At 40.0% G+C, this 21,925-nt stretch overlaps 1 protein-coding gene across 1 annotated transcript; it reads right to left on the reverse strand.

Moving 5' to 3' along the window:
* Window positions 1–8,828: 8,828 nt before the first annotated feature.
* FASTKD2 (FAST kinase domains 2) lies at window positions 8,829–21,885 on the reverse strand. Its single transcript, XM_005144678.3, has 12 exons — window positions 21,831–21,885; window positions 20,400–21,188; window positions 19,885–19,988; window positions 18,296–18,404; window positions 16,640–16,763; window positions 13,787–13,926; window positions 13,305–13,477; window positions 12,748–12,911; window positions 11,502–11,723; window positions 10,598–10,682; window positions 9,407–9,521; window positions 8,829–8,971 (listed from the first exon to the last, which is right to left on the reverse strand). The coding sequence occupies exons 2-12, from the start codon at window positions 21,123–21,125 to the stop codon at window positions 8,852–8,854; spliced, it is 2,082 nt and encodes a 693-aa protein (XP_005144735.3). The 5' UTR covers window positions 21,126–21,188; window positions 21,831–21,885; the 3' UTR covers window positions 8,829–8,851.
* Window positions 21,886–21,925: the final 40 nt, after the last annotated feature.

Below are 21,925 nucleotides of genomic sequence, written 5' to 3' on the forward strand. Positions count from 1 at the left end.
AGGAGATGACAGTCTTGCTCAGAATGTATGGGTAAAGCCTTTCCCAAATCTCTGTTAGCAAAGACAGGCCTTCCTCATAGGAGAAGGAAAACTCCTAACTTCAAACCCAGACAGATGGAGCTCATCTATCTATGTTGGTCTTCCATCTAAGAGAAGGACACTCTTACACAAACCTATGACCTGAGGACTTTGCTGTCACTGTCCTAGCTTGCTAGGCCTGGCCGTTAAACCTCAGGTGTAAAGGGTGGGACCAGTTCCGCACACGCTGTGCCTCACCTAAACAATCCACTGCGCAGGCTGGAAGGGCTTACTCACACTTGCAAAGTCCTGTAGCAACAGGCAAGGGACAAAACAGCAGGTGACAAGGTGCATTGGAAGCTGCAGATCCAGCCTTGTAAGCTGGAAGTTCAGGACATTGGTCGCTCAAGATTGTCCCAGGAGTTGACACTCCTGTTCAGAAATATCCTGAATGCCTAAGCAGCCTTTTTTCCAACCAGATTTGCTTATCCCACATTGCCCTTAGTCATCGTGCTTGCAGTAACTGTGGGTAAACCCAATCCCAAATCTTTGCTCGCAAAGCCAAGCCATCAGTGGTTCTAATTTGATGTTTGGTACATGATCTAGTAATTTCAAGAGATGCACATTTAAAGATACTTCCTAAGATTTCTCCATAGTTTTTACAACATTTATACATGTGCATACTCACATATTTTGAGCTCAAACTGGAAATATCAGTGTTGTGTCAGGGTGTGAAATAACTATGCCTTTTCAGCACAAGCCCTGTGGTGCAGCTTTTAGACAGCTTTGTTGTCAGAGAATAGCTTCAAGTAGATGTTCAGTAAGCAGTTCCTTATGCAAGGGGGCTGAAGCAGGCTGACAAAATCTGTATTGGTTTAATTCGGCTGGCAGAGCAGCTTCTTCAGACACCATTTTCTTTAGCCAGGGAAGGCAAATGTTACTAGTAAATTGTCTTCCCTTAATAACAGGTGGTTATTTTTCCTTCATTCTTCAGACAGCAGAATGTTACTGCTGAAGAACTTGAGTCTGGTCATTTACCATACAATTTGAATTCAAGACGATATTTATCACCTGTTATTACAAGGTAATAAACATTTCTGGTTCAGTTCTAGGAGTTTAGTGATCACCTTTATGAGGAGCTATGCACAAAATTCTGCAGTCCTAATGTAAACACAATTACTGTAGGAAATTTTTCTGCATAAAGATTGTGACATTTAACTTAAAAAACCTACTAGTAGTAGATTTCAGGTGCAGAGGTAAATTACAGAACCCAAAATCCACACACTCGGTCTGGCTGCAAATTATTGCCCTTGTAGTTTGATCAAAGGAAAGATTTGATTTGCTGACAGTTCTTAATGTGCCTGAATCCACTGTCAGAAGGACCAGTTAGTTAGGTTTTCTCATTCACCTTCTCCAGTCCTGAAAACTTTCCCTCATAAGAATACCTTCTGATGACATGATTAGAACTTATAATTTCAAAGGTATTGCTCTGGGGAAAAGGATTTTCAGAAGTGTTTGATCCTATACTGATGTTCTGAGTAGGCAAAAATTAGGAAAGAATCCTTGATTTTGTGAAGAAACAAAACTTCTTGCAAACCTTTAGCTGTCAAAGCAATACGTTTTTTGTTTTAGTTAGGCCTTTTGAAAGAAGAGGTCACATAACATTAAATGCCTATCTTTTATTTTTAAATAAAATAATTACCTTTGTAAGTAAACAAACTACTATTATTGATACTACCAGAACTGTAAAGGATGGCACACAAGTCTCTATAATTGCTGAATGGTTAAAAAACAAGCTTACTGCACTGTATTCTAGAATAACCAACATTATTTTTAATGAGTTCTATTACAAGCACTAAAATACTTTATGATTAGATGCAAATATGCTTGCACATGATTTCTTAGGCCCAAACAATATACACTATATTCACTTTAACTTAAGTAATTAGCTCTTGCAGCTGTAAAACATGTTTGTATTAACCTTTGGCCTCTGTTCTATCATCAGTGATACACATACTTAGCTTTCCATTTAATACCATTAGAGCCTAAGAGCATTTCTTGCATGCGTGCAGCTGCGTATGTACACCCATGCAAGTTAATACTCCAAATCTCTCAACCAGCATGATGATCTGTTAAAAATGATTATGAAGTCCCTGAGGAATTTCAGTAATTATTAATGAAACCAATAGCAGCTGATAAAAGATCTCAAAGCAGATCTCATCTGAGCTAAACAAATCCACTTATACTAAGTAGAATTTCCGGTGTATTTTTGCAAATGAGCCTTAAAGAGTTTATAAGCTAGGTTTGAAGTATAATGTGTATGTTTGGGTGTCACATGCAGTAGAAACTGCTTGTATTTTGGTGTCTGATCTTGTAAAATATTATTGCTGCTAATAGTATATGGGGAAAAGACTGGGTAGTGTAACTTTGAAGTGCTTGTTGGGACAGGGTTAGCAGGTTTGCAGCAGGGCTTATTGACATGGCTTGCATTGGTCACAAGTTTTGGTGTTCTCCAGCAAAGGGAACTGTTTCTACAATTAGCCAAGACTTATTCCACTCTTGTAACTGAACTGTTACTACTCTTTGTACAAGGACTGGATCTGAAACATCAGCCAGCCCTGCCTGGACAGCTTACAGATCCAAGCCACTCAAATGGGGACACCTCCATTATACACCTGAGGAACACAGACACCTGGCTGTCCTGGGACTGTGTCTCTGATACCAAACAGGGTATTCCTTTGAGTCACAGCACTAGTGAGATGGGTGCAAACACCAGGATTCTGGGTGCTCCAGGGGGAATCTGCTGAGTTACTTGCCAATGAGCACAAATAAGTGGTGGCAAGCAGGGAGCTGTACTCAGATTCTCCATGTCTCTGTCTAATGCCTTAATGCCAGATCATCTTGCCCTCTGATCACAGAGTGGTTTTGATACCTTCATTGTTATTCTCTTCTTCCCCCCTCCCCCAAATACTGAGTTATTAGATTCAGCAAATGAATATCAAACCTACCACCAGCAGCAGAAAGCTTGGAAAGTTCTCTTTTTATTTAGCATCTGCAGAAATCAAACCAGCCTCATCCTTCTGCCCCACCTTTTGTGGGGAGCACTGCTTACTGAGGAGGAAGTCTTCTTGATGTCAGTGAAGCATTCACCATTTCATAGTGTTCCTTGAGCAAATCTTTAAATACACATGCACACAGGTATTTCTTGCCTGCTTAACTTTTCAGATCTTCGTCATTTGCCTTATGTTTATACAGAGGTGATCCATACTGAAGGTTTATTTAGAAGATAGTGTGTCTCTGGGACAAATCATTCACTAGCAAAATGGAGCATATTCTAAAACAACAGAGGCAAATGCATCAGCAGCCTTTACCCTCTTCTTCTTACACTGCAGTGTATGGGGGGTTAGGTTGCCTTTGGCTTTTCCAGAGAATTCCCCATGTCAAGAAACTGTCTGCTGTTCTGCTAAAGCTGCTAATGGCTGAGCCAGCACAAAGGACAAGTAAAAACCCAGTGCTGGTCTTAAATATGCATGTTTAGAAAGATTAAATAGCCTTTTATTATGTGACTAACATTTCAAACATGAGGTCCAAGCTTGGTCTCTCCTCCCTCCGTAGCTATTGTGTGCAATAACATCTAAGCATACAGATACATAATCTCCTCCACAAGCCACTGCATGCATCTGTATGCACGGTATGTATATGTAGTACAGATCAAGACCTCACTGACAATTGTCACCATTTACACCAGCATCTGTGCAGAGTCCAGTGTATGACTTATTCCCTGTTTCAGAGGGACAAAACTGGGCTCACACAACATTTCAAGTTGTCTCCTTTGAAGATGTGGAGCCACAGCCTCAGCTGGTGCATATTGCTGTAGTGCCCTGACTTTAATTTAAACCAGCAGATGAGCTACTCCCCCTTTCCCTGTGCTCCCACACACTTCCCCACCTTTCTAAAGGGTGGTCGAGCACAGATGACATCTTATGTGCAGCCGAGTCTGTACCATGGAAATCAAACAGGCGAATACAGAAAATTCAGCAAATGCGCTTTGTGGGTTGAAGTGAGAAAAGTCAGTTACAGCACATATCCAGGAATGACAAAGAGTGTTCAGTAAATTGCCTTTGTCTGGAGGCATGGGTCGTCTCTTACCTATAGCAGTGAAAAGTGAAAAGAAATTCTCCTGTTTGTAAAAATTTGCATCTTGCTGCATAAAGCGAGAGCATATCTGGGTTTTGATGGGTGCCATGGCAACAATGTTACTGGAGTACAGCATAGGAGCATTTTTGGAGAGACGAAACAGGATGAAACAGACAGCTCACTGCTTATCTGTGGACACAAGGACTTTTGCTGCAGACCCAAAGACAGATTCTCCTTCTTCTTCCTGAGTGCCTATTTACAGTTGCCATCACATTCATACTGTCACTGCAGTTGTCCAGAAATAATAAAAAAGGTAAAAAACTGCAACAACTAGGACAGATCTTAAACGTAGTTCAGAGTTCCATTATATCTGCACCACTTAAAAGAACAATGGAGAAACTACTAAATCCACAATGCTTACAAGCACAACAAAATCACAGGATTGTATGTTCAGTAAAATCTATGCTTAAGTACCATAATTGCTTTAAAGGTATACATGTAGAGAACAACAGATAACCATGGCTCTGCTTTTGTTCTGTAATAACTAATTCCAGAACATTTCACCTAGGAGTAAATGTTTCACCTTTTCTGAGATCTACAAAACCCGCAGTTCTTTTTTAATTCGTATATTCTAGTGTCAGTAAAGAGGTATTGGATCTGGAACCTCATTCAGGCATCTTATGTGCTCTGAGACTTCTGTGCAAAGAGAATAGCTTAATATTACCAAATTGCAATATAAAATAATACCTACTGCACCAGCCAGGGGGTGGACCGGAATAACAGAGAGAATATTTCTTCACTTCACAATTGACCAGAGCCACATTTCTAGCTCTCTGCATAGAAAGCATAAATCAACCTCTTGCCAGAAAACTGCAGAAGCAGTTGCAATACCTGAGAAACAGACTTTCATTCTCTTAGAATAAGCTCCAATTTATTTAGATTCTGATTTCTTAACAAAAATCAAACTCTTGCAATGTACATTTAGTCCCTCTGTCCCAGTCACTTTTGAATGTCTCGGTCAACTTCAAAGCAAGACGGAAGTTTTAAAGAGAGTTCCTGGATGTTTCTAGAGTGGCTGGAATATTTCATACCCTGAGAAGACTGGAGTTAGGGTTCAAAAGCAGGTTTAGACATAAGCAAATCCAAGCAGGAGAGAAAAACAGGTTGTCAGGGTTTGTGAATCCAGCTGCTTATGGAGACAATTTGTTTTTCCAAACACTCCCTGTTCTCATTCTGCATAACTTCACAAGCTTTGTTTCATTTCTGCTCAGATGGTACTAGTTTATTTTCTGTTCACACAAAAGCCTTCCTGACCCTTGCAGCCCACGTCTTCTGCCTTCCTGTTTCTTGCTCTCAGTTTAGATCTGTTCACACATCCTGCAATGCTTAACATCATCCTTGGGCCAGGGAAGTTTGCCATGGAACTTACATTTGTAAATCCTTCTCACAGTGTTTTCATATTGATTGTGTGAAACATGACAATGATCTGAGCTCTTGACGCTTTTGTATGTTGATATCCTTCAGATGACCTACAGAATTCAAAGGATAGATAGTACATTCATTATTCTCAAGGAAAAATTGCAGAATAAGCCAGCTTTTACTGTTTTGTAGTAAGGTAAGGTTTGTGAATCAAAAGATGTCTAACAGCAAGCAGCATGTAAAAAGCAGGAATGTGGAAAAGCAGTATCTCTTTCTTTGAGATAAGCAGGACAAATACTTATTCCAGCATTTCATAGCTTGGAATGAAGGAAAGATTTGTATGGATCTACTTTTCAGACTTCTTTGTGGCCCAGGAATAAAATCATCTGCCTTCATACAAGAATGTGGTGAAATATATGGTTGTTCTGTGCAGCTGAGTTCACTGTCTTGAAGTCATAGCTACATAATTACTCTAAGCTGTACAGTTGCTTTATCTTCCTTAATAAGCCTTCAATTCATTGAAGATCCTCCCCTCCCTCAGCAACTTAATTTATTTAATGAATTACCTATTTTAACTTTACATAAGGTTGATAACCTTGGGCTTGCTACAGATTGTATACACCCCTGAAATACCTTTAGTGAGTCAAACACCAGAGCAAATGTCAGGGTTCCATCTGTTAATAAGATATGTCTTTGGGCTGTATGAAGTAAAGCCATATTCAGCTTCCTGGTTCCTTGCTCCTTGTTCAGAAAAAAAGTGTCCAGCCACTGCACTTGCAAAGTGTTCCAAGTGTGAATAAAGGTTAGAAACATATGTTCCTGAGTCTGCTGGCAGACTGGGAAAATGATAGAGAGAAGCGCAGTTTCCATCTCCTGCTAGCCTCACTGGCAGGTCAGCTAAAAACATGTTTATTATCTCACTTAAAAAGGGGATTTTGCACTTTTGGCACAGAGCAATCCATGCAGTGACAAAACCCACAATTACAGGAGCAAAATAATTATTACTGATCTTCATTGTGAGTATCCCACTAATTTTAATAAGCATGATTCAGGAGAGAGAGAATAATCTTCTAAATACAGGTTGTAATGCACAAAACAGGGTTAGATCTCCCTTACTACATGAACTGGACACCAGGTTTATTTCAGACATTGCAGCAGACATTGCATCTGTTTTTTAGCAGATGTAAAGATTCTAGAAACCCACAGCTCTGACGTCTCTGGCAGCAGCTACATACTGCTTGGAACTATGAATCAGTGTAGGTGACATAGTAACGACTTAAGTTATTCAGGAAGCATAAAGCAAGATATTTTAGTAAGCAAGGTGATCGCTATGGCAGACTACTACACTTCCATACTGCCTGTATAAGTTTCCACCCACTTGTAAGGTTTTTAAAAAGAAAGAAAAGATGGTGATCAGTTAACTTAATACAACATGCTATACCATTTTGTGCCCACTGGTGGCTAATTCTGTCCAGGCTGCCAGCACCCAGGAGGCCAGCATACTTCCCTGCCTGGTGTTTTGTCCCTGAAGAGATTGGAGCTACATACCTGCTACTGAAGACCTGACTGAAAAGCTTAAAGCAGAGGAAACAGTTCCCCAGCCCAGACAGGAGCCGCAGCTGACACTGCATTAGCTCTGTTTGCAGGGCTTCATCTTTGACCAGCATCAAATGCCTTCTCAAACAGCTCTGAGCTCTACCAGGCTTTCCAGCACAGAGTATTTCAGATCTTCAGCACAGGCCAGGACTGTGAGTCAGCCAGCTAGCTCAGAACATCAGGATGGGTCTGACCCGTCTGCTGTACAGCTAGTGCTTTCTTAAAGCAGTGGATCCAAAATGAGTGCACAACAAACTTCCGAAGCAGATGAACCCCGCTCTGGTGGCTCAGTTTTACAACTGCATCAAATCTGCTTTACTGCACGTGCTGCATTTCAGAGTCTGAAATGCTGAACAGCACTCTCCGCTCTTTATGCCAGACTGCTGCGACAATGTTGCTTTAGTTGCAGTTTCCTTCATAAATGTGAACCATATTCTACCTATAGGTTCTGTAAGAAGCTGGGCAGTGAACTCCTTTTAAGCACATTATTTTCTTTTCACCTTATCGCCGTTTTTATCCCATCATTGTAATATGGTAACCATGTGTCCACGCTACTTCAGAAAGACAAAGAACATAGTGCTTGGAGCTAGCAAGTGAAGCAAGGGCACCACGGTTAGGTAGCACACAGTAACTGTAGGAAGTTCTGCTTTTTCCCTTCATGCCGATTGGGCTGTGGCTGTGGTACAGCAAAATTGTGACTGAAGATCCGATTACACCACAGAAACAAGCAAGCTGTTGTCGGCAAATATATGTAATTTGAGCATTCCAATGCTCTTACTAAGGACTTCAGGAAGTCCAGCACAACAAATGGATTTTACCAGTAACTGTTAACCAAGAATGGAAAAGATGAACTGTTTCTCTCAGCTCCTTCAGCTCAAAGGCCCAAAGCTGCTTTAAACTTCCAGGACTCTGCCATCAATTCCATGACTATATAAGAGGCCAGTGAAGATGCATCACAGTACGTAATGAAATTTGAGTATTGCAACACCTCCATCAATAGTTGTTTCTGGTATTAGTGTCTCCCCAGACAGCAAGAGTCAGTTGACATAGCCATGTGTTCTTGTAGCAAGAAGTCTCAGGATCTATTACAGTGAAGCAAAAGGTTCAGAAGTGTGAGCATGCAGCTAACAGAACCATTACTAGCCTGAATTTCTGAAAAATGGCTGAGATTGATTTCTTCAGAAAATTTTCTGAAAAATCTTTGGGTTTTCTGGAAAAACCTTTGGATTTTTTAATATACTCCCTTAGGCTGAGTTATTTATTGCTTTACTATCTGTAATGCTGCATAAAGAGCACAGCGGATGGTGGTGCAGGATACTGGGGGGGGAACCTTCCACTGTGTATTTGTAGGCCAGGTTCCAATACCACTCAAAATAGTAATTTTCTTTCCCTGACCAGAAGAGAGAAATTTGACTTGGGGCATGGGGAGAGGAAGCAAAGTGAAGATAAAATTAAGCAATTTCAACAGCAATTCATGTCAGGATGCTTTCAGGTTAATCAAGTAGCTCCTTCTGCTAAAGAAAACCCCCACTATCAGCAGATACTGTTCTTTTTACAAGCTTCTCTCAATCTGTGATACTTTGCAGTAGGCAGTTACGTATGAAACTGCTTATCTCTTCTGTTAAAACCTTACATTAATTAAACAGGAAAAAGAGAGATCAGGAGACCCAAAATGTTTATTTTAATTATTATCTTGCACAGTCACTTCAGAAGGAGGGAAAGGATTTTCTGGATAAATTTTTCCTTTCAAAAACTCAACAGCATCTTCATTTGTCATTTCCTGAAACTTCTTGTTCAAGACCTGCAAAGAAAGGAAACAGAAAGAGTATGTTAGTTCTCTTCAGCAAATTAGTCTGGTCCCTAAAACCAAGTGCTCAGTCATAGGAAGGCCATAGAGAGTCACTGTATTTTGAAAACAAGTTGGCTTGAATCATCTATTCTGTAAAAATCAGGGAAATACGCCAAAGATGCGTAATTCTTTAGGTACAAAGCAATTCAGTGGCTTGACCTTTCATTTTCCCTGAACTATGATTATATTTATTTTTCTGATAATGGGAAGTGGTAGCTTATCTTTTAGAGTTTTTCCGTCCCTTCTCCCCAGTGACAACACCTTTTAAGTACAGATGATATACAATTACCTCTCTGGATGAGGCTCACCATTAACTACAAAGCCTGTTCTACCACATATACTCATCACTGTGCTGATAACAGGACAGAAACAGAGAGTAACTCTTACCAGAATTACATGATAGCCCAGTTTATTTAGATGTCGCTTCTTCATTGCCAGCTTCCCTTGGGGGTGTGTTGAACCCAAACAGAAGGCAGACAGAGGAACAAAGAGTAAAGCCAGTCTACAATCGAGAAGCGTAGGAAAGACTCCATTGTACAAATGCAGAATAAGCATTTTTAAGACAATGATTCAGTGATGTCCTTTAACACTGCAGAATATACAGCTTTCTATCTGATAGATAAAAATACCAATACTGCACAAATTCCATTATCCTTTTTCTTCTCCAGACTTAATTAATTTAGACCCTCTCTTCTTCCATGAGCTTCACAGAAACAGCAACATGTACCCAAATACCTACAATGGAATTTTCTCCTTAGATCTTCACTTCTCCACAATGAGAAGGAAATAGATCATACAAAATTCTACATTATTTTCACAGCTTCTGCATTTACTCTGATCCTTTGCTAATATTTAGAATCATTTACTTTCAGCTATAAAAGCCTGCTTGGAAGGGTGAGGAAAGCTGCATGCCTTGGAAGCCTGGCAGTGAACTTCTGCTACACAATTCACTATCACTCTTTTCCCAAAAAGCAAACTGTACCAAATGTGTTCCTGTGCAGTGATCCAGCACATAAATGGGTATTACCCAATTCTACTTAAGTGTTACTTAAATGATATATGTCCCACTTCAGTTATTGAGAGGTCATTCTCCTACACAAGATTAATTTAATCACTAAAATGTGGTATGGTGATCCCTTTTAATCAAATTACATTTCAGCAGCTGAATTAATTGCCATAACATACCACTGAGATGCACATTTTAGAGACTTAAGAGAATAACTGAATGCTTCATTGGACACACAAATACTTGGAATTTTAAAACCATAATGTAACAATTTGTTGGAAGGGATTTCAGTCATAATGGATACAGGTTTTGAAGTATGAGTATGAGATTACTGTGATGTTTCCTGCCTCTTTCTCTGAAACATTAAGGTTTAGCCTCTGTTAGAAGAAGGTAGTGAGCTGGATGACTTGCTGCTCTGAACTGGCATGACAATTTTTGTCTATTTCAGTGAGCACAACTAATGAGTTATGTACTTTGCTTATGCTAATCATTGAACTAAAGAAGTAACTGGATGGAATACATACAAATAAAACTATTCTGCTAGAAAAAAAACATGCAGTCAAAAAAGGCACCTTTGAACACTTGAGTCAGTGTGATCATCTGTTGCAGGTATCGGGAGCACCTTCTTTCTGTCTAAATCCATTCTGATTTCAAAATCTGGAAAACAAAACAACAAAACATTAATTGTTCAAACTACTTTCAAATGAACAGCTCATTTGGAAAAGTTAACAGACATCATTATTGCCCTGTTTCCAATAGCTGTTCTTCAGTAATTTATATATCACTGATGACTTTTCCCTCCCTGTAACCAATATAAATAGCTATAGCTTGCACATCTCCAAAAAAAACCAACCCTGTTGATGTAACTTTATGCAAGTGAAATCATAGTCCAAAGAAAGTACTGCTGTCATCCTTACTTAGATTTTCCAATAATCTGATGCCTCATTAGACATATTTAGGAAGTATTACAAATACAGAAAAACTGGTAACCTGGCAAAAAACTTAAGCAATATAAAAATATAATGGAAACAAAATGTTATGAAATGATTACCTGTCGAAAGTCATATCCCATTTCATAAATGAAAGTAAAATCCAAACCTTAGCCAGAACTTAAGAGAACAAAAGGCAGCTGCTGTTTAGCTTTGTTTCTAATGTGATTTAGTACTGACATGTCAACTCTGTAGAACAGTTGGCCATATTGGATTTATGTACAATTAACATCTGCTCACTGATGCTTCACAGAAAGTCCAATGCAGTTTTATAAATAAGAGCAATCATAGAGTTTTAGTCAATGGACTTAAATGCTTTAACAGAAGCATTCTAGAAAGTAGATTCACCAATCAACAACATCATTTGTTAAAGGATTGTGTCTACACCTTTAATCACTTGCACCCTATGCAAATTTATTGCCACCTTATTATTCTGGGGATTATAAATCTACATTAAAAAGAATGTAACAGTAATTTGGCTTCATACCAATATGATATTTATATGGAAGCTGAACATTTTGCTGAAACATGTTCTCATCTCCCAGAAGTTCTATCAGTGCCTCCCGAGCCTTTCTGAGATTAAGAGATACTAATGAGGAGGAATTCTCAGTCAGCACAAATGCAGGCTTTGTGAAGGAAGGGCTATCAAGTTCCATACACACTTTCACACAACGAAGCATAATTTCCTTTTGTTCTTTGTGAAGATTATCTGAAAAAGTATGCAAGAAAATATTACATCCAATATATCATCTCACAGAATTTTTCATTTTATTGTCATTCTGTTCCAGCAGAGTAAATGAATTTCAATACAGGAATCAAAACCCGATTGTTTCTTTACAGAATATTATTACCTTCAATGTATTGTTAAATATACATAACCAATTCAATAATTATAATATTGAAGTCTACAGCTGAGACCTGTCTGCTTATCCATCTTTCCCCTCTATTGTACGCAGCTCTGTGCATGCTATCAGTTACTACAAGAGACTTAAGGAGTTCAACATGGAATGAGAAAATATGAATGAAAACATTTATAAAATCCAGACAACCAGAAGGCTATTTATAAAACAAAAAAGCGGTATCAGACTTGGCCATAATTTAGAAAACGTACTTTATAACAGTACTAAGCTGTACACAGTATAAGCAGTTACAGCTTTACAGCTTTCATGTTCAGTCACAGCACACTCAACAGCAAGACACAGTGGTTTACTCTACAGTGAATTTCTACTCTGCCGAATTAATCTACTGGCTATAGAGAACTGTAATGTGGAAACCAAATTCTACTACAAACCATCCCAAGCTCCTCATTATAACTCAGAACAACAACAGAACAAAAAGTATAAATTTGACTCATGATTTCAGGTACTAAAGTTGGTTTACAAAGGTTGAGACTTCCTGTGCTTTTAAAAATGTGTCAACATCTGTTGAAGATGGAACCCCTAGCTCTTACACATTTCTGTTTCCATGGATCTCATATTCACCTCTCTCCATGTGCACACCTACTATTCAACTGTTGAAATCATGGGGCCCAAGCCAATCTGCCTGATGCTCTAGCGGAGAAACAGATCACTTAGATCACCATTACTATGTTAGCCTCGCCTACAGGACTTCAAATTTACTATTAATCTTGTTGGCATTCTTTAAATTCTAAACTTTTAACACAATTACAACAAATTACAAATGGAGGCAGAATATCACTTTTAAAACAAGAAGATGACAAAGTAGAGCCTGACCTGACAGTAGTAGCTCATTCCTGCTGTCCTTTTGCATCAGTGTATCAAGTGCATGATGAGGAAGATATCCTAAGATGCAAAATGAATATGTCGCCTTCAGCAGTTCTGTGTTGGGAATCTGAGGGAGGAACTTATTCAAGCAGCTATGAAGAGTCTCAAAAAACCTTTTCCAAAAAGAGAAGAAAAGTATCTAAATACACAAATAAGGCTATATAAAATACAGATTTCAAACAAAAATACAAGTTAGAAATCTTTGTTATCTTGTATAATCATATGTTGTGTAATCTTAAAATTAGCTTTTGATTATTCTTTGGGGATACAGATACCTATCAACAGGTTTAGTAGCCTGATCACTCTAGAACCAATGTCTCCATTTTCAGTTGCAGAGAAAAAATCCTATGTAGAAAAAAATGTGAAAAGACACAGCAAATTTACCTCACATATTAAAAAAATAGGATTACTAACCCTTTACATAATTGAAATCAAATACTAGTTGCTATACATTACTCTACAGTGACTACACAGTATATTCTCATGCATTCTAAATTAAAACCTACAGATGCTTTTGGTCTCTGGGAACATAGTTCAGTCGTGAATATACTCGGAGAACAATCATAAGGTTTTTCAAGTTGAGGAATTCAGGGTCTTCTGTCACCTTCTCAGCAAAAGTACCCATCAGCTCAGTAGGCTGAAAGCCAAGTGTCTCGCAGGCAGAAAGAAAAAGCATAATCTAAAAAAAAAAAAAGACAGTTTGATAAGGTCAAGAAAGCCAGTGAAGTGGATCCAATGCTGATCTCAGAAAAGGCATTACTAATGAAAGCAAATTTTTCAAACCATAACACCCATTTTATTTCTTATTTCTTTATTCATCAAAAAAAATAGAAGAGCATTTTAAAAATCTAACTGTATCAACTTCATAAGACTGGTATTCCTAAGAAAATCTGTTCTCCAAAGATCAAACATAAACACGAAGAAAGTAAGATGGAAAGCACCAGATATTCTACTAGTACCACTGTAAATAATTTGGTCTCAGACTTACCTGTCTTTTGTCCCAGATGCTGGCGGTAGAATTAACATAGTCTGCTAATGCTGAAAACAGTTTCACATTACGGTAGTGGAGACTGTAACAAGCTTCCAGAACGACAATTAGCTGCCGAAATGGCATATCATGGATATGCTCTGTAACAGAAGAGCAAAAAAAGGACAAATGAAGCAAAGCAACAGGAAAGGTAAGGTGGAGACATTGTGGGAACAATTTGGATGAAGGACAAATGACAGGGGGAAAAAAAAACAAAATCCGGTGAGGAACTGTGGAATAGAGTGAGACTACCTAGGCAAAGCCAAGTGAACTAAAACAGATGAAAAACTGAGGCTGGGTCAAGCTAGAAAGGATAAATCAGAAAATTGGGACAAATGAACAAAAGTAGCAAGAAGATTGCTTTCCCAGAACATCTTCTGTTCCAGGATTCTTGATTTTCAGCACCTCCCTGCACTCAGCATGGAATCCCTCAGGCTAGGCACTTCAGCACTGATTGAGCCTTTGGGCTGTCCACCTCACGACGTCCACTGAGGCAGTAACAAAGAGGTGTATCTAAAGCTGCTGACTGATCAGACATTAGCACATGACGAAATTTACTTTTTTCCTCCCATTTGGTTTTACAATCAGCGAGAAACCACAAATAGGAATCTATGTCTAAAAAGTATTAAAAGCCGCCAAGCACTAAAGCATTACTGTATACCAAACTGGAAAACACAAAACCAAAACACAACCTCCTGGCATATAAGCAGTGATGACACAGATCGAGCGCCAGATGACAACAGACTTCTGCACAGGACTGCTGCTTCATTTGCCATACAAGATGGACCTAATCCTGAGATGAAAAGGATTAAGTACTGAAGAACAGTGCTGTCTCTTGAACATATTTGCTCTCTCTTGAACAACTCTGCTCATTGCAATGAGGTGCATACATGTCATAAACACAGTAAGCACAAGAGAAAAGAGCACAGTTACAGTAGTAGCATCAGCACCCCATACAACTAGACTTTATTTCTTCTTCTGCCAGAGGACTCAAGAGGATAGCAGGAAAGTAATTTCTGAAAATTTAACTCCTCTGAGTTGTGCTCAGTGATTTTCCAGGCTCAGCATAAAACACTGTTACCTCCTTTCTTGAAGTGCTGAGTGCTGACAACTGTGATGGAAGCCAATGAGAGCTGCGTATCAAATAAAGTGATTTGTAATGCTAGGTATTCTTAAAGAAAACAAGCTAATGGAATCTCGTGTCACTGGTCACTCTGACCTTAATCTCTCTTTTGTGTAATTAGAAAATTAGTATCACTCCCTTGCTGCTACAAAATTTACCTCGGGAAGTAGCTATGAAGTTATTACAATTCTGGCCACGTCCCCAGATATGGGAGAGGAGGCCACTTTCTTGAGAGCCCCACAAACAGGACAGAACTTGGAAAACCCTGCTAGAGAATTCCTTTCTCCCTTCAGCCCTAAAGCGTGCTCTTCCCTCGTCTTCATATACCATCAGGAGCCTCTGATAAGGATGACTTCTCTCCAGAAACTGGTCACTCTGACCCCAGAGCATCATTTGCCCTGAGAACCTGTACTAAAAAAAATGCAGAAAAAGAAGTACTAAATTGTTGTGAATTAAGTTTAATTAACTGAATTCCATTAAGTGAGTTCGAGTGGTTTTGCTTAGCATGAGTAGTGGCTTAGCAAGAGAGTAGTGGCTTGCTAGAGCCTTAGGTGTCAAGCAGCTAACTAACACCTAAATAAAGTTGAACTTAATTTACAACCTGCACTGTTATGAAAACAGAGGCCCTGAGATCACTGCAAACTGGAAGATAGAGGAGCTGCACCTGTTAGCAGCAACCAGGAGAGACAGGAAGGAATTTACAGCCTGCCTGGAGACAATGAAAGAACCCAATGGTGCATGGGAAGAACGAGACCAAAATTCACCACTGGGCCAAGACACGTGTGAACTGAGTTTAATGGAATAAAAACCTAGGAATTTCCTTGTTCTGGGTTCGTCCCAGAACAATACGTTCCTATTCCTGTAGCACTCTATTATTTTTCTAAGAATTGGATGTCTGAGACTCTGCCATGGGAAAGCTAGGGTGGAAAATAACAAGAGTAGCTGCTCATTGTGTGTATGCCATCTAGCCTGTGTACTAAGTGTAGTGAAAGTCCTATGGGAGAAGCCAGTATGGCCTAACACTTAAGAACCAGGAGAAATAAAGGCTATATATGCATCCCAAACACTCCTGGTTCATTTATATTAATAATGCTATTTTCCTATCTTAATGTGTTTTTATATACTAATTCAGATGTATTTTAAGTCTAAATCAATTTATACTGACCACATATACTTAAGAAATGTATTGTAAAAGAATGGAGAGAGATGAAAGCATTACCTTTCATTTAATTATTTTCTGGGCTGCAGCATGAGGTCAATTATTAACCAGCATTCACTATCTGAATCCAGTTAATCAGGGAAACATTACATTCCCTTTAGCTTATCAACTAATCACGCTAAGCTACCAATCCATCTTGTAAGATGTCCACTTCAATTCAGGTTTGTTTTAAAAGTTTACCTGAAATCTATTTTCTCTTCTTAGAATTCAATTCTTTTTCTTAAATTCTACATACAGAAAAATGCAGAGAAAAACATACAATTCAGGTAAACGTTAAGAAGGGCACAGACAATAAGAGTTGTTTTCATTGTCCATCAGTAATTTTCTGTCTTGATGCCTGTCAAACACATCGCTAAAATATAGTGTAAACCAAAAATGTTCCCAAGTTTTAAATGGAATCAGAAAAGGGAGATAAGACAATTAGGAAGCATTTGGTATATGGAAGGGAATTTAATAAACATTTTTTTCTTACCCTGGATCTTTATACTGCAGGCATTCAGGATTGGAATGGAACAATAATCCATTGCAACAAGAGCCAAAAACATACGGAGAGCATTCGGGAAAGTCAGATGGTCTACCTCTTTCAAAACTGCCATCTAAAGTGAATTAGAGTTTATTAATCCTTCATTCTTCAGGTATATTATCACTGCTTTCTGGTGAAGGCATTTTCACCAAACTTTCACAAATTCCTTAGCCTGTTCAGGTTTACATGAAAGAAAAAGGAGCAACAAACAGCAGAAGTATAAAGTAATTACTCTCAATTTCTTAATACACAATTATAGCAGATCAAGTGTTCTAAAGCCATGCCACTATGCAAGTCCCCAGCAATCTGCCTTTATGTTTCTTTAAAAAGAAGCCTCAGTAAGCTCATTTCCCACTACTTTGAATATATGTCTTTTACCAACTCTTGAAAAGTAGAAGAAATATAACTGTCATAGTTGACTGATTTAATAGTACTCCAGTTACTGTTCTGGATGTGTGTGAAAGCTGTAAGCCTTCAAAATGATCCAATACCACACCGAGTGGCCTATCCCTAACAGAGACACCCAGCTACAGATGTGGTCTAATGCACAGGCCAGCTCTGATGCCACAAAAGGGACCTCATTTATTGAGGCAGTAATTAGATTGATATGACAGTAAAAATGAGACTACAAAGTATACTGGCTAATAAGACACAAAATTCTTACTGCATGCGTATCGAAGATTAAATATAAAACTGTCTACGATAGAAATTACACAGTATTAGAAATAGCACCCAGTGGGCTCACAAAATTAAGTGTTCCCCTCAGTTAACATGGAAAAATGTTACTTACTTCTCAGTTCCGTATTCCTACACAGCCAGCTTGTCACCACCTTGTAAAAAGTGGTACTTTGCCCAAGGTTTTATGATTTACTTACACCTAACACATTGCATGAGCCCCCTGCACTGCTGCATTCTTGCCCAGTTTCCCATCAATGGTATGTTCCCTCAGCTCCTCATGAATTTACAAACTCTGACTTCAGAGCCCTACAGCTATGTGATAAAAACACTAGCAGGCCCTGCCTGAAAGGTTTCAAAAAGTGCCTTTAAATCATGGGAAGAAACCCAGTACACGTTAACATAAAACTTACAGCCTGCTCCCAACTACTGTATTTCCCAGGGAACCTTTCAGATACACAGAAAGGTAAGGCCATGAGCTAGATGAGTTCTCCTGCCATCTCACTGCCATTGGTCCTCCCAGCCATTATTGCTCCCCCATACCATTACTGGACACAGCCCCATCACAGACTAGTTTTCTGTCTTCTTATCTTCCAGCCACAAGCTCAGTAAGGGATTCAGGAAACAGCCTGTAAGTGCTTCTGTAAAACACCATGTGGCCAACTCAAACAAGAGGTGAAGGCACTCATATTTTATTGCCTTGATTCCTCTTGTCATCTCCATTGCTTTCTGCCCCTTTTAATGGTGGGCTATTCCCAGCCTCCAAATACAAGATCTTCCTGCAGCTGGGCTACGATTCATAGAGCAAATGCATTTAACCTGACTACTGTATTTTCTCTTCAAGTGTCTGAAAAGAACCATACACAATTTATGAACAACATAGGAGCACAAGCTTTATGGTAGTAAAAACGTGCCTGCAACTAAATTTACCTCTAATTTCTTTTTCAGAAAGACTGGAGCATCTCTTCCCATGCATTTCATCAGGTTATGCAGTATAAAGATGTCTCTGATACTTGTAACACGCTGCTCCACGAGCAATCTGATGAAGAAACACACAGAAGGGCTTGAGCTAGAGAGAGGAACTGTTTAACAGAGCTGTCATACCTTCAGCAGAAATAGGTAGGTACCCCCATTCTTCCTCACTGACTTACTCCCAAACTAAGCTGTTATTCCCTGCTCCTCTCCCACCTCCTTTTTTTCAAGGCTGGCATAACTCTACACAATGTGGCTGCAGCACAGATATTTTGCACATGGAAATAATGATACATGCTTTCTTCATGTTATCATGAGAGATGAGTGTTGTTACTGATATGTGAACAGCAGGGGCACCTGATGAGTCTACACATGTGACTGTGCAGATGTGAGTGCTGTTAACCTTAAAGGAATTAACACTGTTCTGCAGGGAAAAAAAAAAAACAAACAAAAAACCAAACAACCAGACAGCAGCACATTTTTATCACAGAATCATCTCTGTGCAGACAAGGTCTGAAGCAGCCAGCAAACTCGGGGATGGACACCACCAACTAGGTGCAAGTGAGGCAAAAAAAACCAAACAAGTGCTGTGGCTGCAGGAACAGAACGCGAGATGATAACATGGAGAGATCATAAGCACAAGACAGAGTTCTGCACCCCAGCACCTCCTTTTCCAGTTCAGGAGGAGGTATTTTATTGTTATGTCTGAATCACCTTCAAATACACCTGCACAGCTACAGAAATATGAAGTGTTGCTAAGGCAGTGCATTGCTCTGAAATTCATCCCTGCAGATGCAGCTTCCTGCAAATGGGCAAGAGCTCCAGACATCAAGAGCTGTAGATGGATGTCCTTCTTTCCACCAACTTACAAGGAATCTGTACCTGAGCTTCCAGGAGAACCTGTTTTCTGCATATCACTAACACATCCACCTTTGCAAAGCAGGACCGCATACAAAGGACCAAAAGCCAAGGCATATTTTGTGACAGCCTCAGTAAAAACAATCTCATGGGAGTGCACAGACTGGTTATCCATGTAAACTTCCTCAGCCCAGATAAAAAATAACCACACTCCACAGCAGGCCTTGCTGGATGCACAGAGAAAGTCTAAATTTGCCTTCCTTTTTAATTTTTACTTATTAAATTAAAAGAAAATATTCCCTGGCTGTTGCACAGCATTTTTTGTCATGACAAATCTAAGTACTTCACAAAGCAAGCTAGTCTCATTACCTCCTTTTTACACACAGATAAAGAGGCATAGCTATGAAAAGTGACTTGATCAGCATCACAAAAAACCCACAGTGCTGGAGCTGCAGTCACAATATGAATCCTCTGCAGAGCAGTCTAGCACCCAGTGTCATCCGAAGCCTTTCTGCTTGAAACTGCAAAAACAATTCCAAAAGTCACTGTCTTATACAGCTGTTATGTGACCACTGACATCCTAAAGCCCCAGCATGTATTTTATGGGCAGACATTCCCCCCCATGATTTCTACAACATAGATTCAAATATTTAAATATGAAGAATATGTGAAAGATGTGTTTTTCTCACTGTAATCCAGCTTGAAGAGCGCTCACATTCTTGTCTTTATCCATCCCTGCTAAAGTAGTTGCCAAAACTGAGATGCATCGGTTATCAAATTGGTTGAGTTTCTCCTGCGAAAGTTTTCACAATGTCAGATTATTTCAGACCAGTAAAAGTTTCAGAAAAGAAAAACAAACCACTCAATCCACATAACTTGGCATATGGCACTTGCCATCTTCTTTCCCCCCCCAGAAGTCAGTTAATGAATTTTAATACTGCAGTGAGCTACAAGGTCTCTCATCAGTCAAATTTAGTTGATTTGACAAAGGTCATGATTTTTGAGACTTCTATTAAATCCTTCTGAAATCAGGCAGTGATTTCAAAAATTAAGGACACTGGACCTACACACCCTATAGGAGCTCTGTTTCCAAGGAACATTAGACTAAACCAGAGATATAACCCAACTCTCTCTGATGTTGCATCCCATAATTAGCCCAGAGGTTTCAGCTCAAATTTAGGAGACAAGGGATTCTGATACTTACTTGGCACACCCTCACCAAAGTCTGGACCAGGAGAGTGTTCTGAGGAACACCCAGGTTCACCAGGGCATGCAGACTGAACACCAGGTCACCCCGCATCATCCTTCGGGCATCCCGCAGCAGCTGCTGACAAAGCTTGACAAAAGCCGGGTGCTCAAAGATCAGCTGCTTCTCATATCGCTGCTGCTCTTCAGACAGGTTTTTGAAGAGCTTCCACACCGTAGTTAAACAGTTTGTGAAATGCTTAATGGAAACAGCAGACTCATACAAGTCCAGTGCATCACTAGGACATGTACATTTCTGGAGACTACTATAGAATAGTTCACTACGATGCCCTACACGCTTCTCTTTGGGGCTCCCAGAATCATCTAACTTTTCAAGTTCCAAGGAGCTCTGGGGAGTCTCCTCAGTTATCAAAGCCTCTGTACTCTTCTCTGGTTCTATTTTAGCACCTGTACTAAAAACATCTGTTTTTTGAGATAGAAATCGATGAGATGGGCCACGAAAAGGAGGAAAAATATTTAACAGTAATCGTCTGAAGTTCACATTTTCCAGGGGCTCCCTGTACCTGCAAATCCATAACACGTGTTTTCTGGTTGTGGCTGAAGATTTGGGAGCGAGCACAGAATTACACCTATGCATGCACCTAACAGTGCTTAACAAATAACTTATTTTATTATTCATTATCACTAATGTCCCATGAATAGCTTTGAAATGCCAACTCAGCATGAGGGATCCGATGAAATTCTACCAGGAGAACTGGTCTTGGAGGAACTCTGTAACATGACTTATCTGTAAAAACAATTGAAAATTACGCATTAGTGACTGAACTTTCAACTACTAAGATTTCAATTACCTAATCATGCACAACTTTTACAGGAAACAACCAACCAACCAATCAACCAAACCCACAAACATTTGGAAAACGAACCCTGGAAAATGATTTGCAGCAAGACTTCTACTGGATCTCTTATGCTTGAGAGATCTCAACACAAGACAAACTCATCCTGGGTATTCACATTCTTTGCTGTTTTAACCAAAAGCCATGCGCGGAGGAAAAGCCTCTTCGTTTCTCCTGCCCCTGGCACGGCTCTGGTGCGTCACTGACAACTTTCAGTTCCGCTTAACAGAATCCCGCCTGGCTGCGACCACAGCCAACAGCTTGACCCAGCCCCGTGCCGCCGTCCCTTGGCAACACCCCCACTGCCGGAGGCACCAGCTGGCAGAGTTTTTCGGTTTCGGGCTCGCTTTTTGCGGGCACTGGGAACGCTGCCCAGGGGGTTATACAGGAGGTGTGGGCCCAAGGCCCGGCGCCAAGGAGACAAGAAGCCTTTCGGCGGCTCCGCACCGGCTGACAGCACCCGCTGCCCGCCTCGGCCGCGCTGGGACGGGTCGCACCGCGCACCAGACCCCCTCCAGCCCGGTTGCCGTTACCTCGCACGCGGCGCCGCCATGACACCGAGGCCCCTGCCTCCGCCGCGCGCTCTCGGCTCGAGGTCTCGCGAGAGGGACGGCGCGGGCTGAGGGAC

This window comes from Melopsittacus undulatus, chromosome 8 (assembly GCF_012275295.1).
Source record: "Melopsittacus undulatus isolate bMelUnd1 chromosome 8, bMelUnd1.mat.Z, whole genome shotgun sequence".
In the NCBI taxonomy this organism is placed as follows: Eukaryota; Metazoa; Chordata; class Aves; order Psittaciformes; family Psittaculidae; genus Melopsittacus; species Melopsittacus undulatus.

What these genes read in the sequence shown, in the direction of transcription:
- FASTKD2 (XM_005144678.3), bottom strand. Translation starts at nt 21,125, where the DNA reads ATGCTGAGTTGGCATTTCAAAGCTATTCATGGGACATTAGTGATAATG. An exon ending in TCCATATAAATATCATATTG is followed by an intron (nt 10,683 to 11,501) that starts GTATGAAGCCAA and finishes TTTGTTTTCCAG; the next exon opens with ATTTTGAAATCAGAATGGAT. An exon ending in ACTGACTCAAGTGTTCAAAG is followed by an intron (nt 9,522 to 10,597) that starts GTGCCTTTTTTG and finishes TCTCGATTGTAG; the next exon opens with ACTGGCTTTACTCTTTGTTC.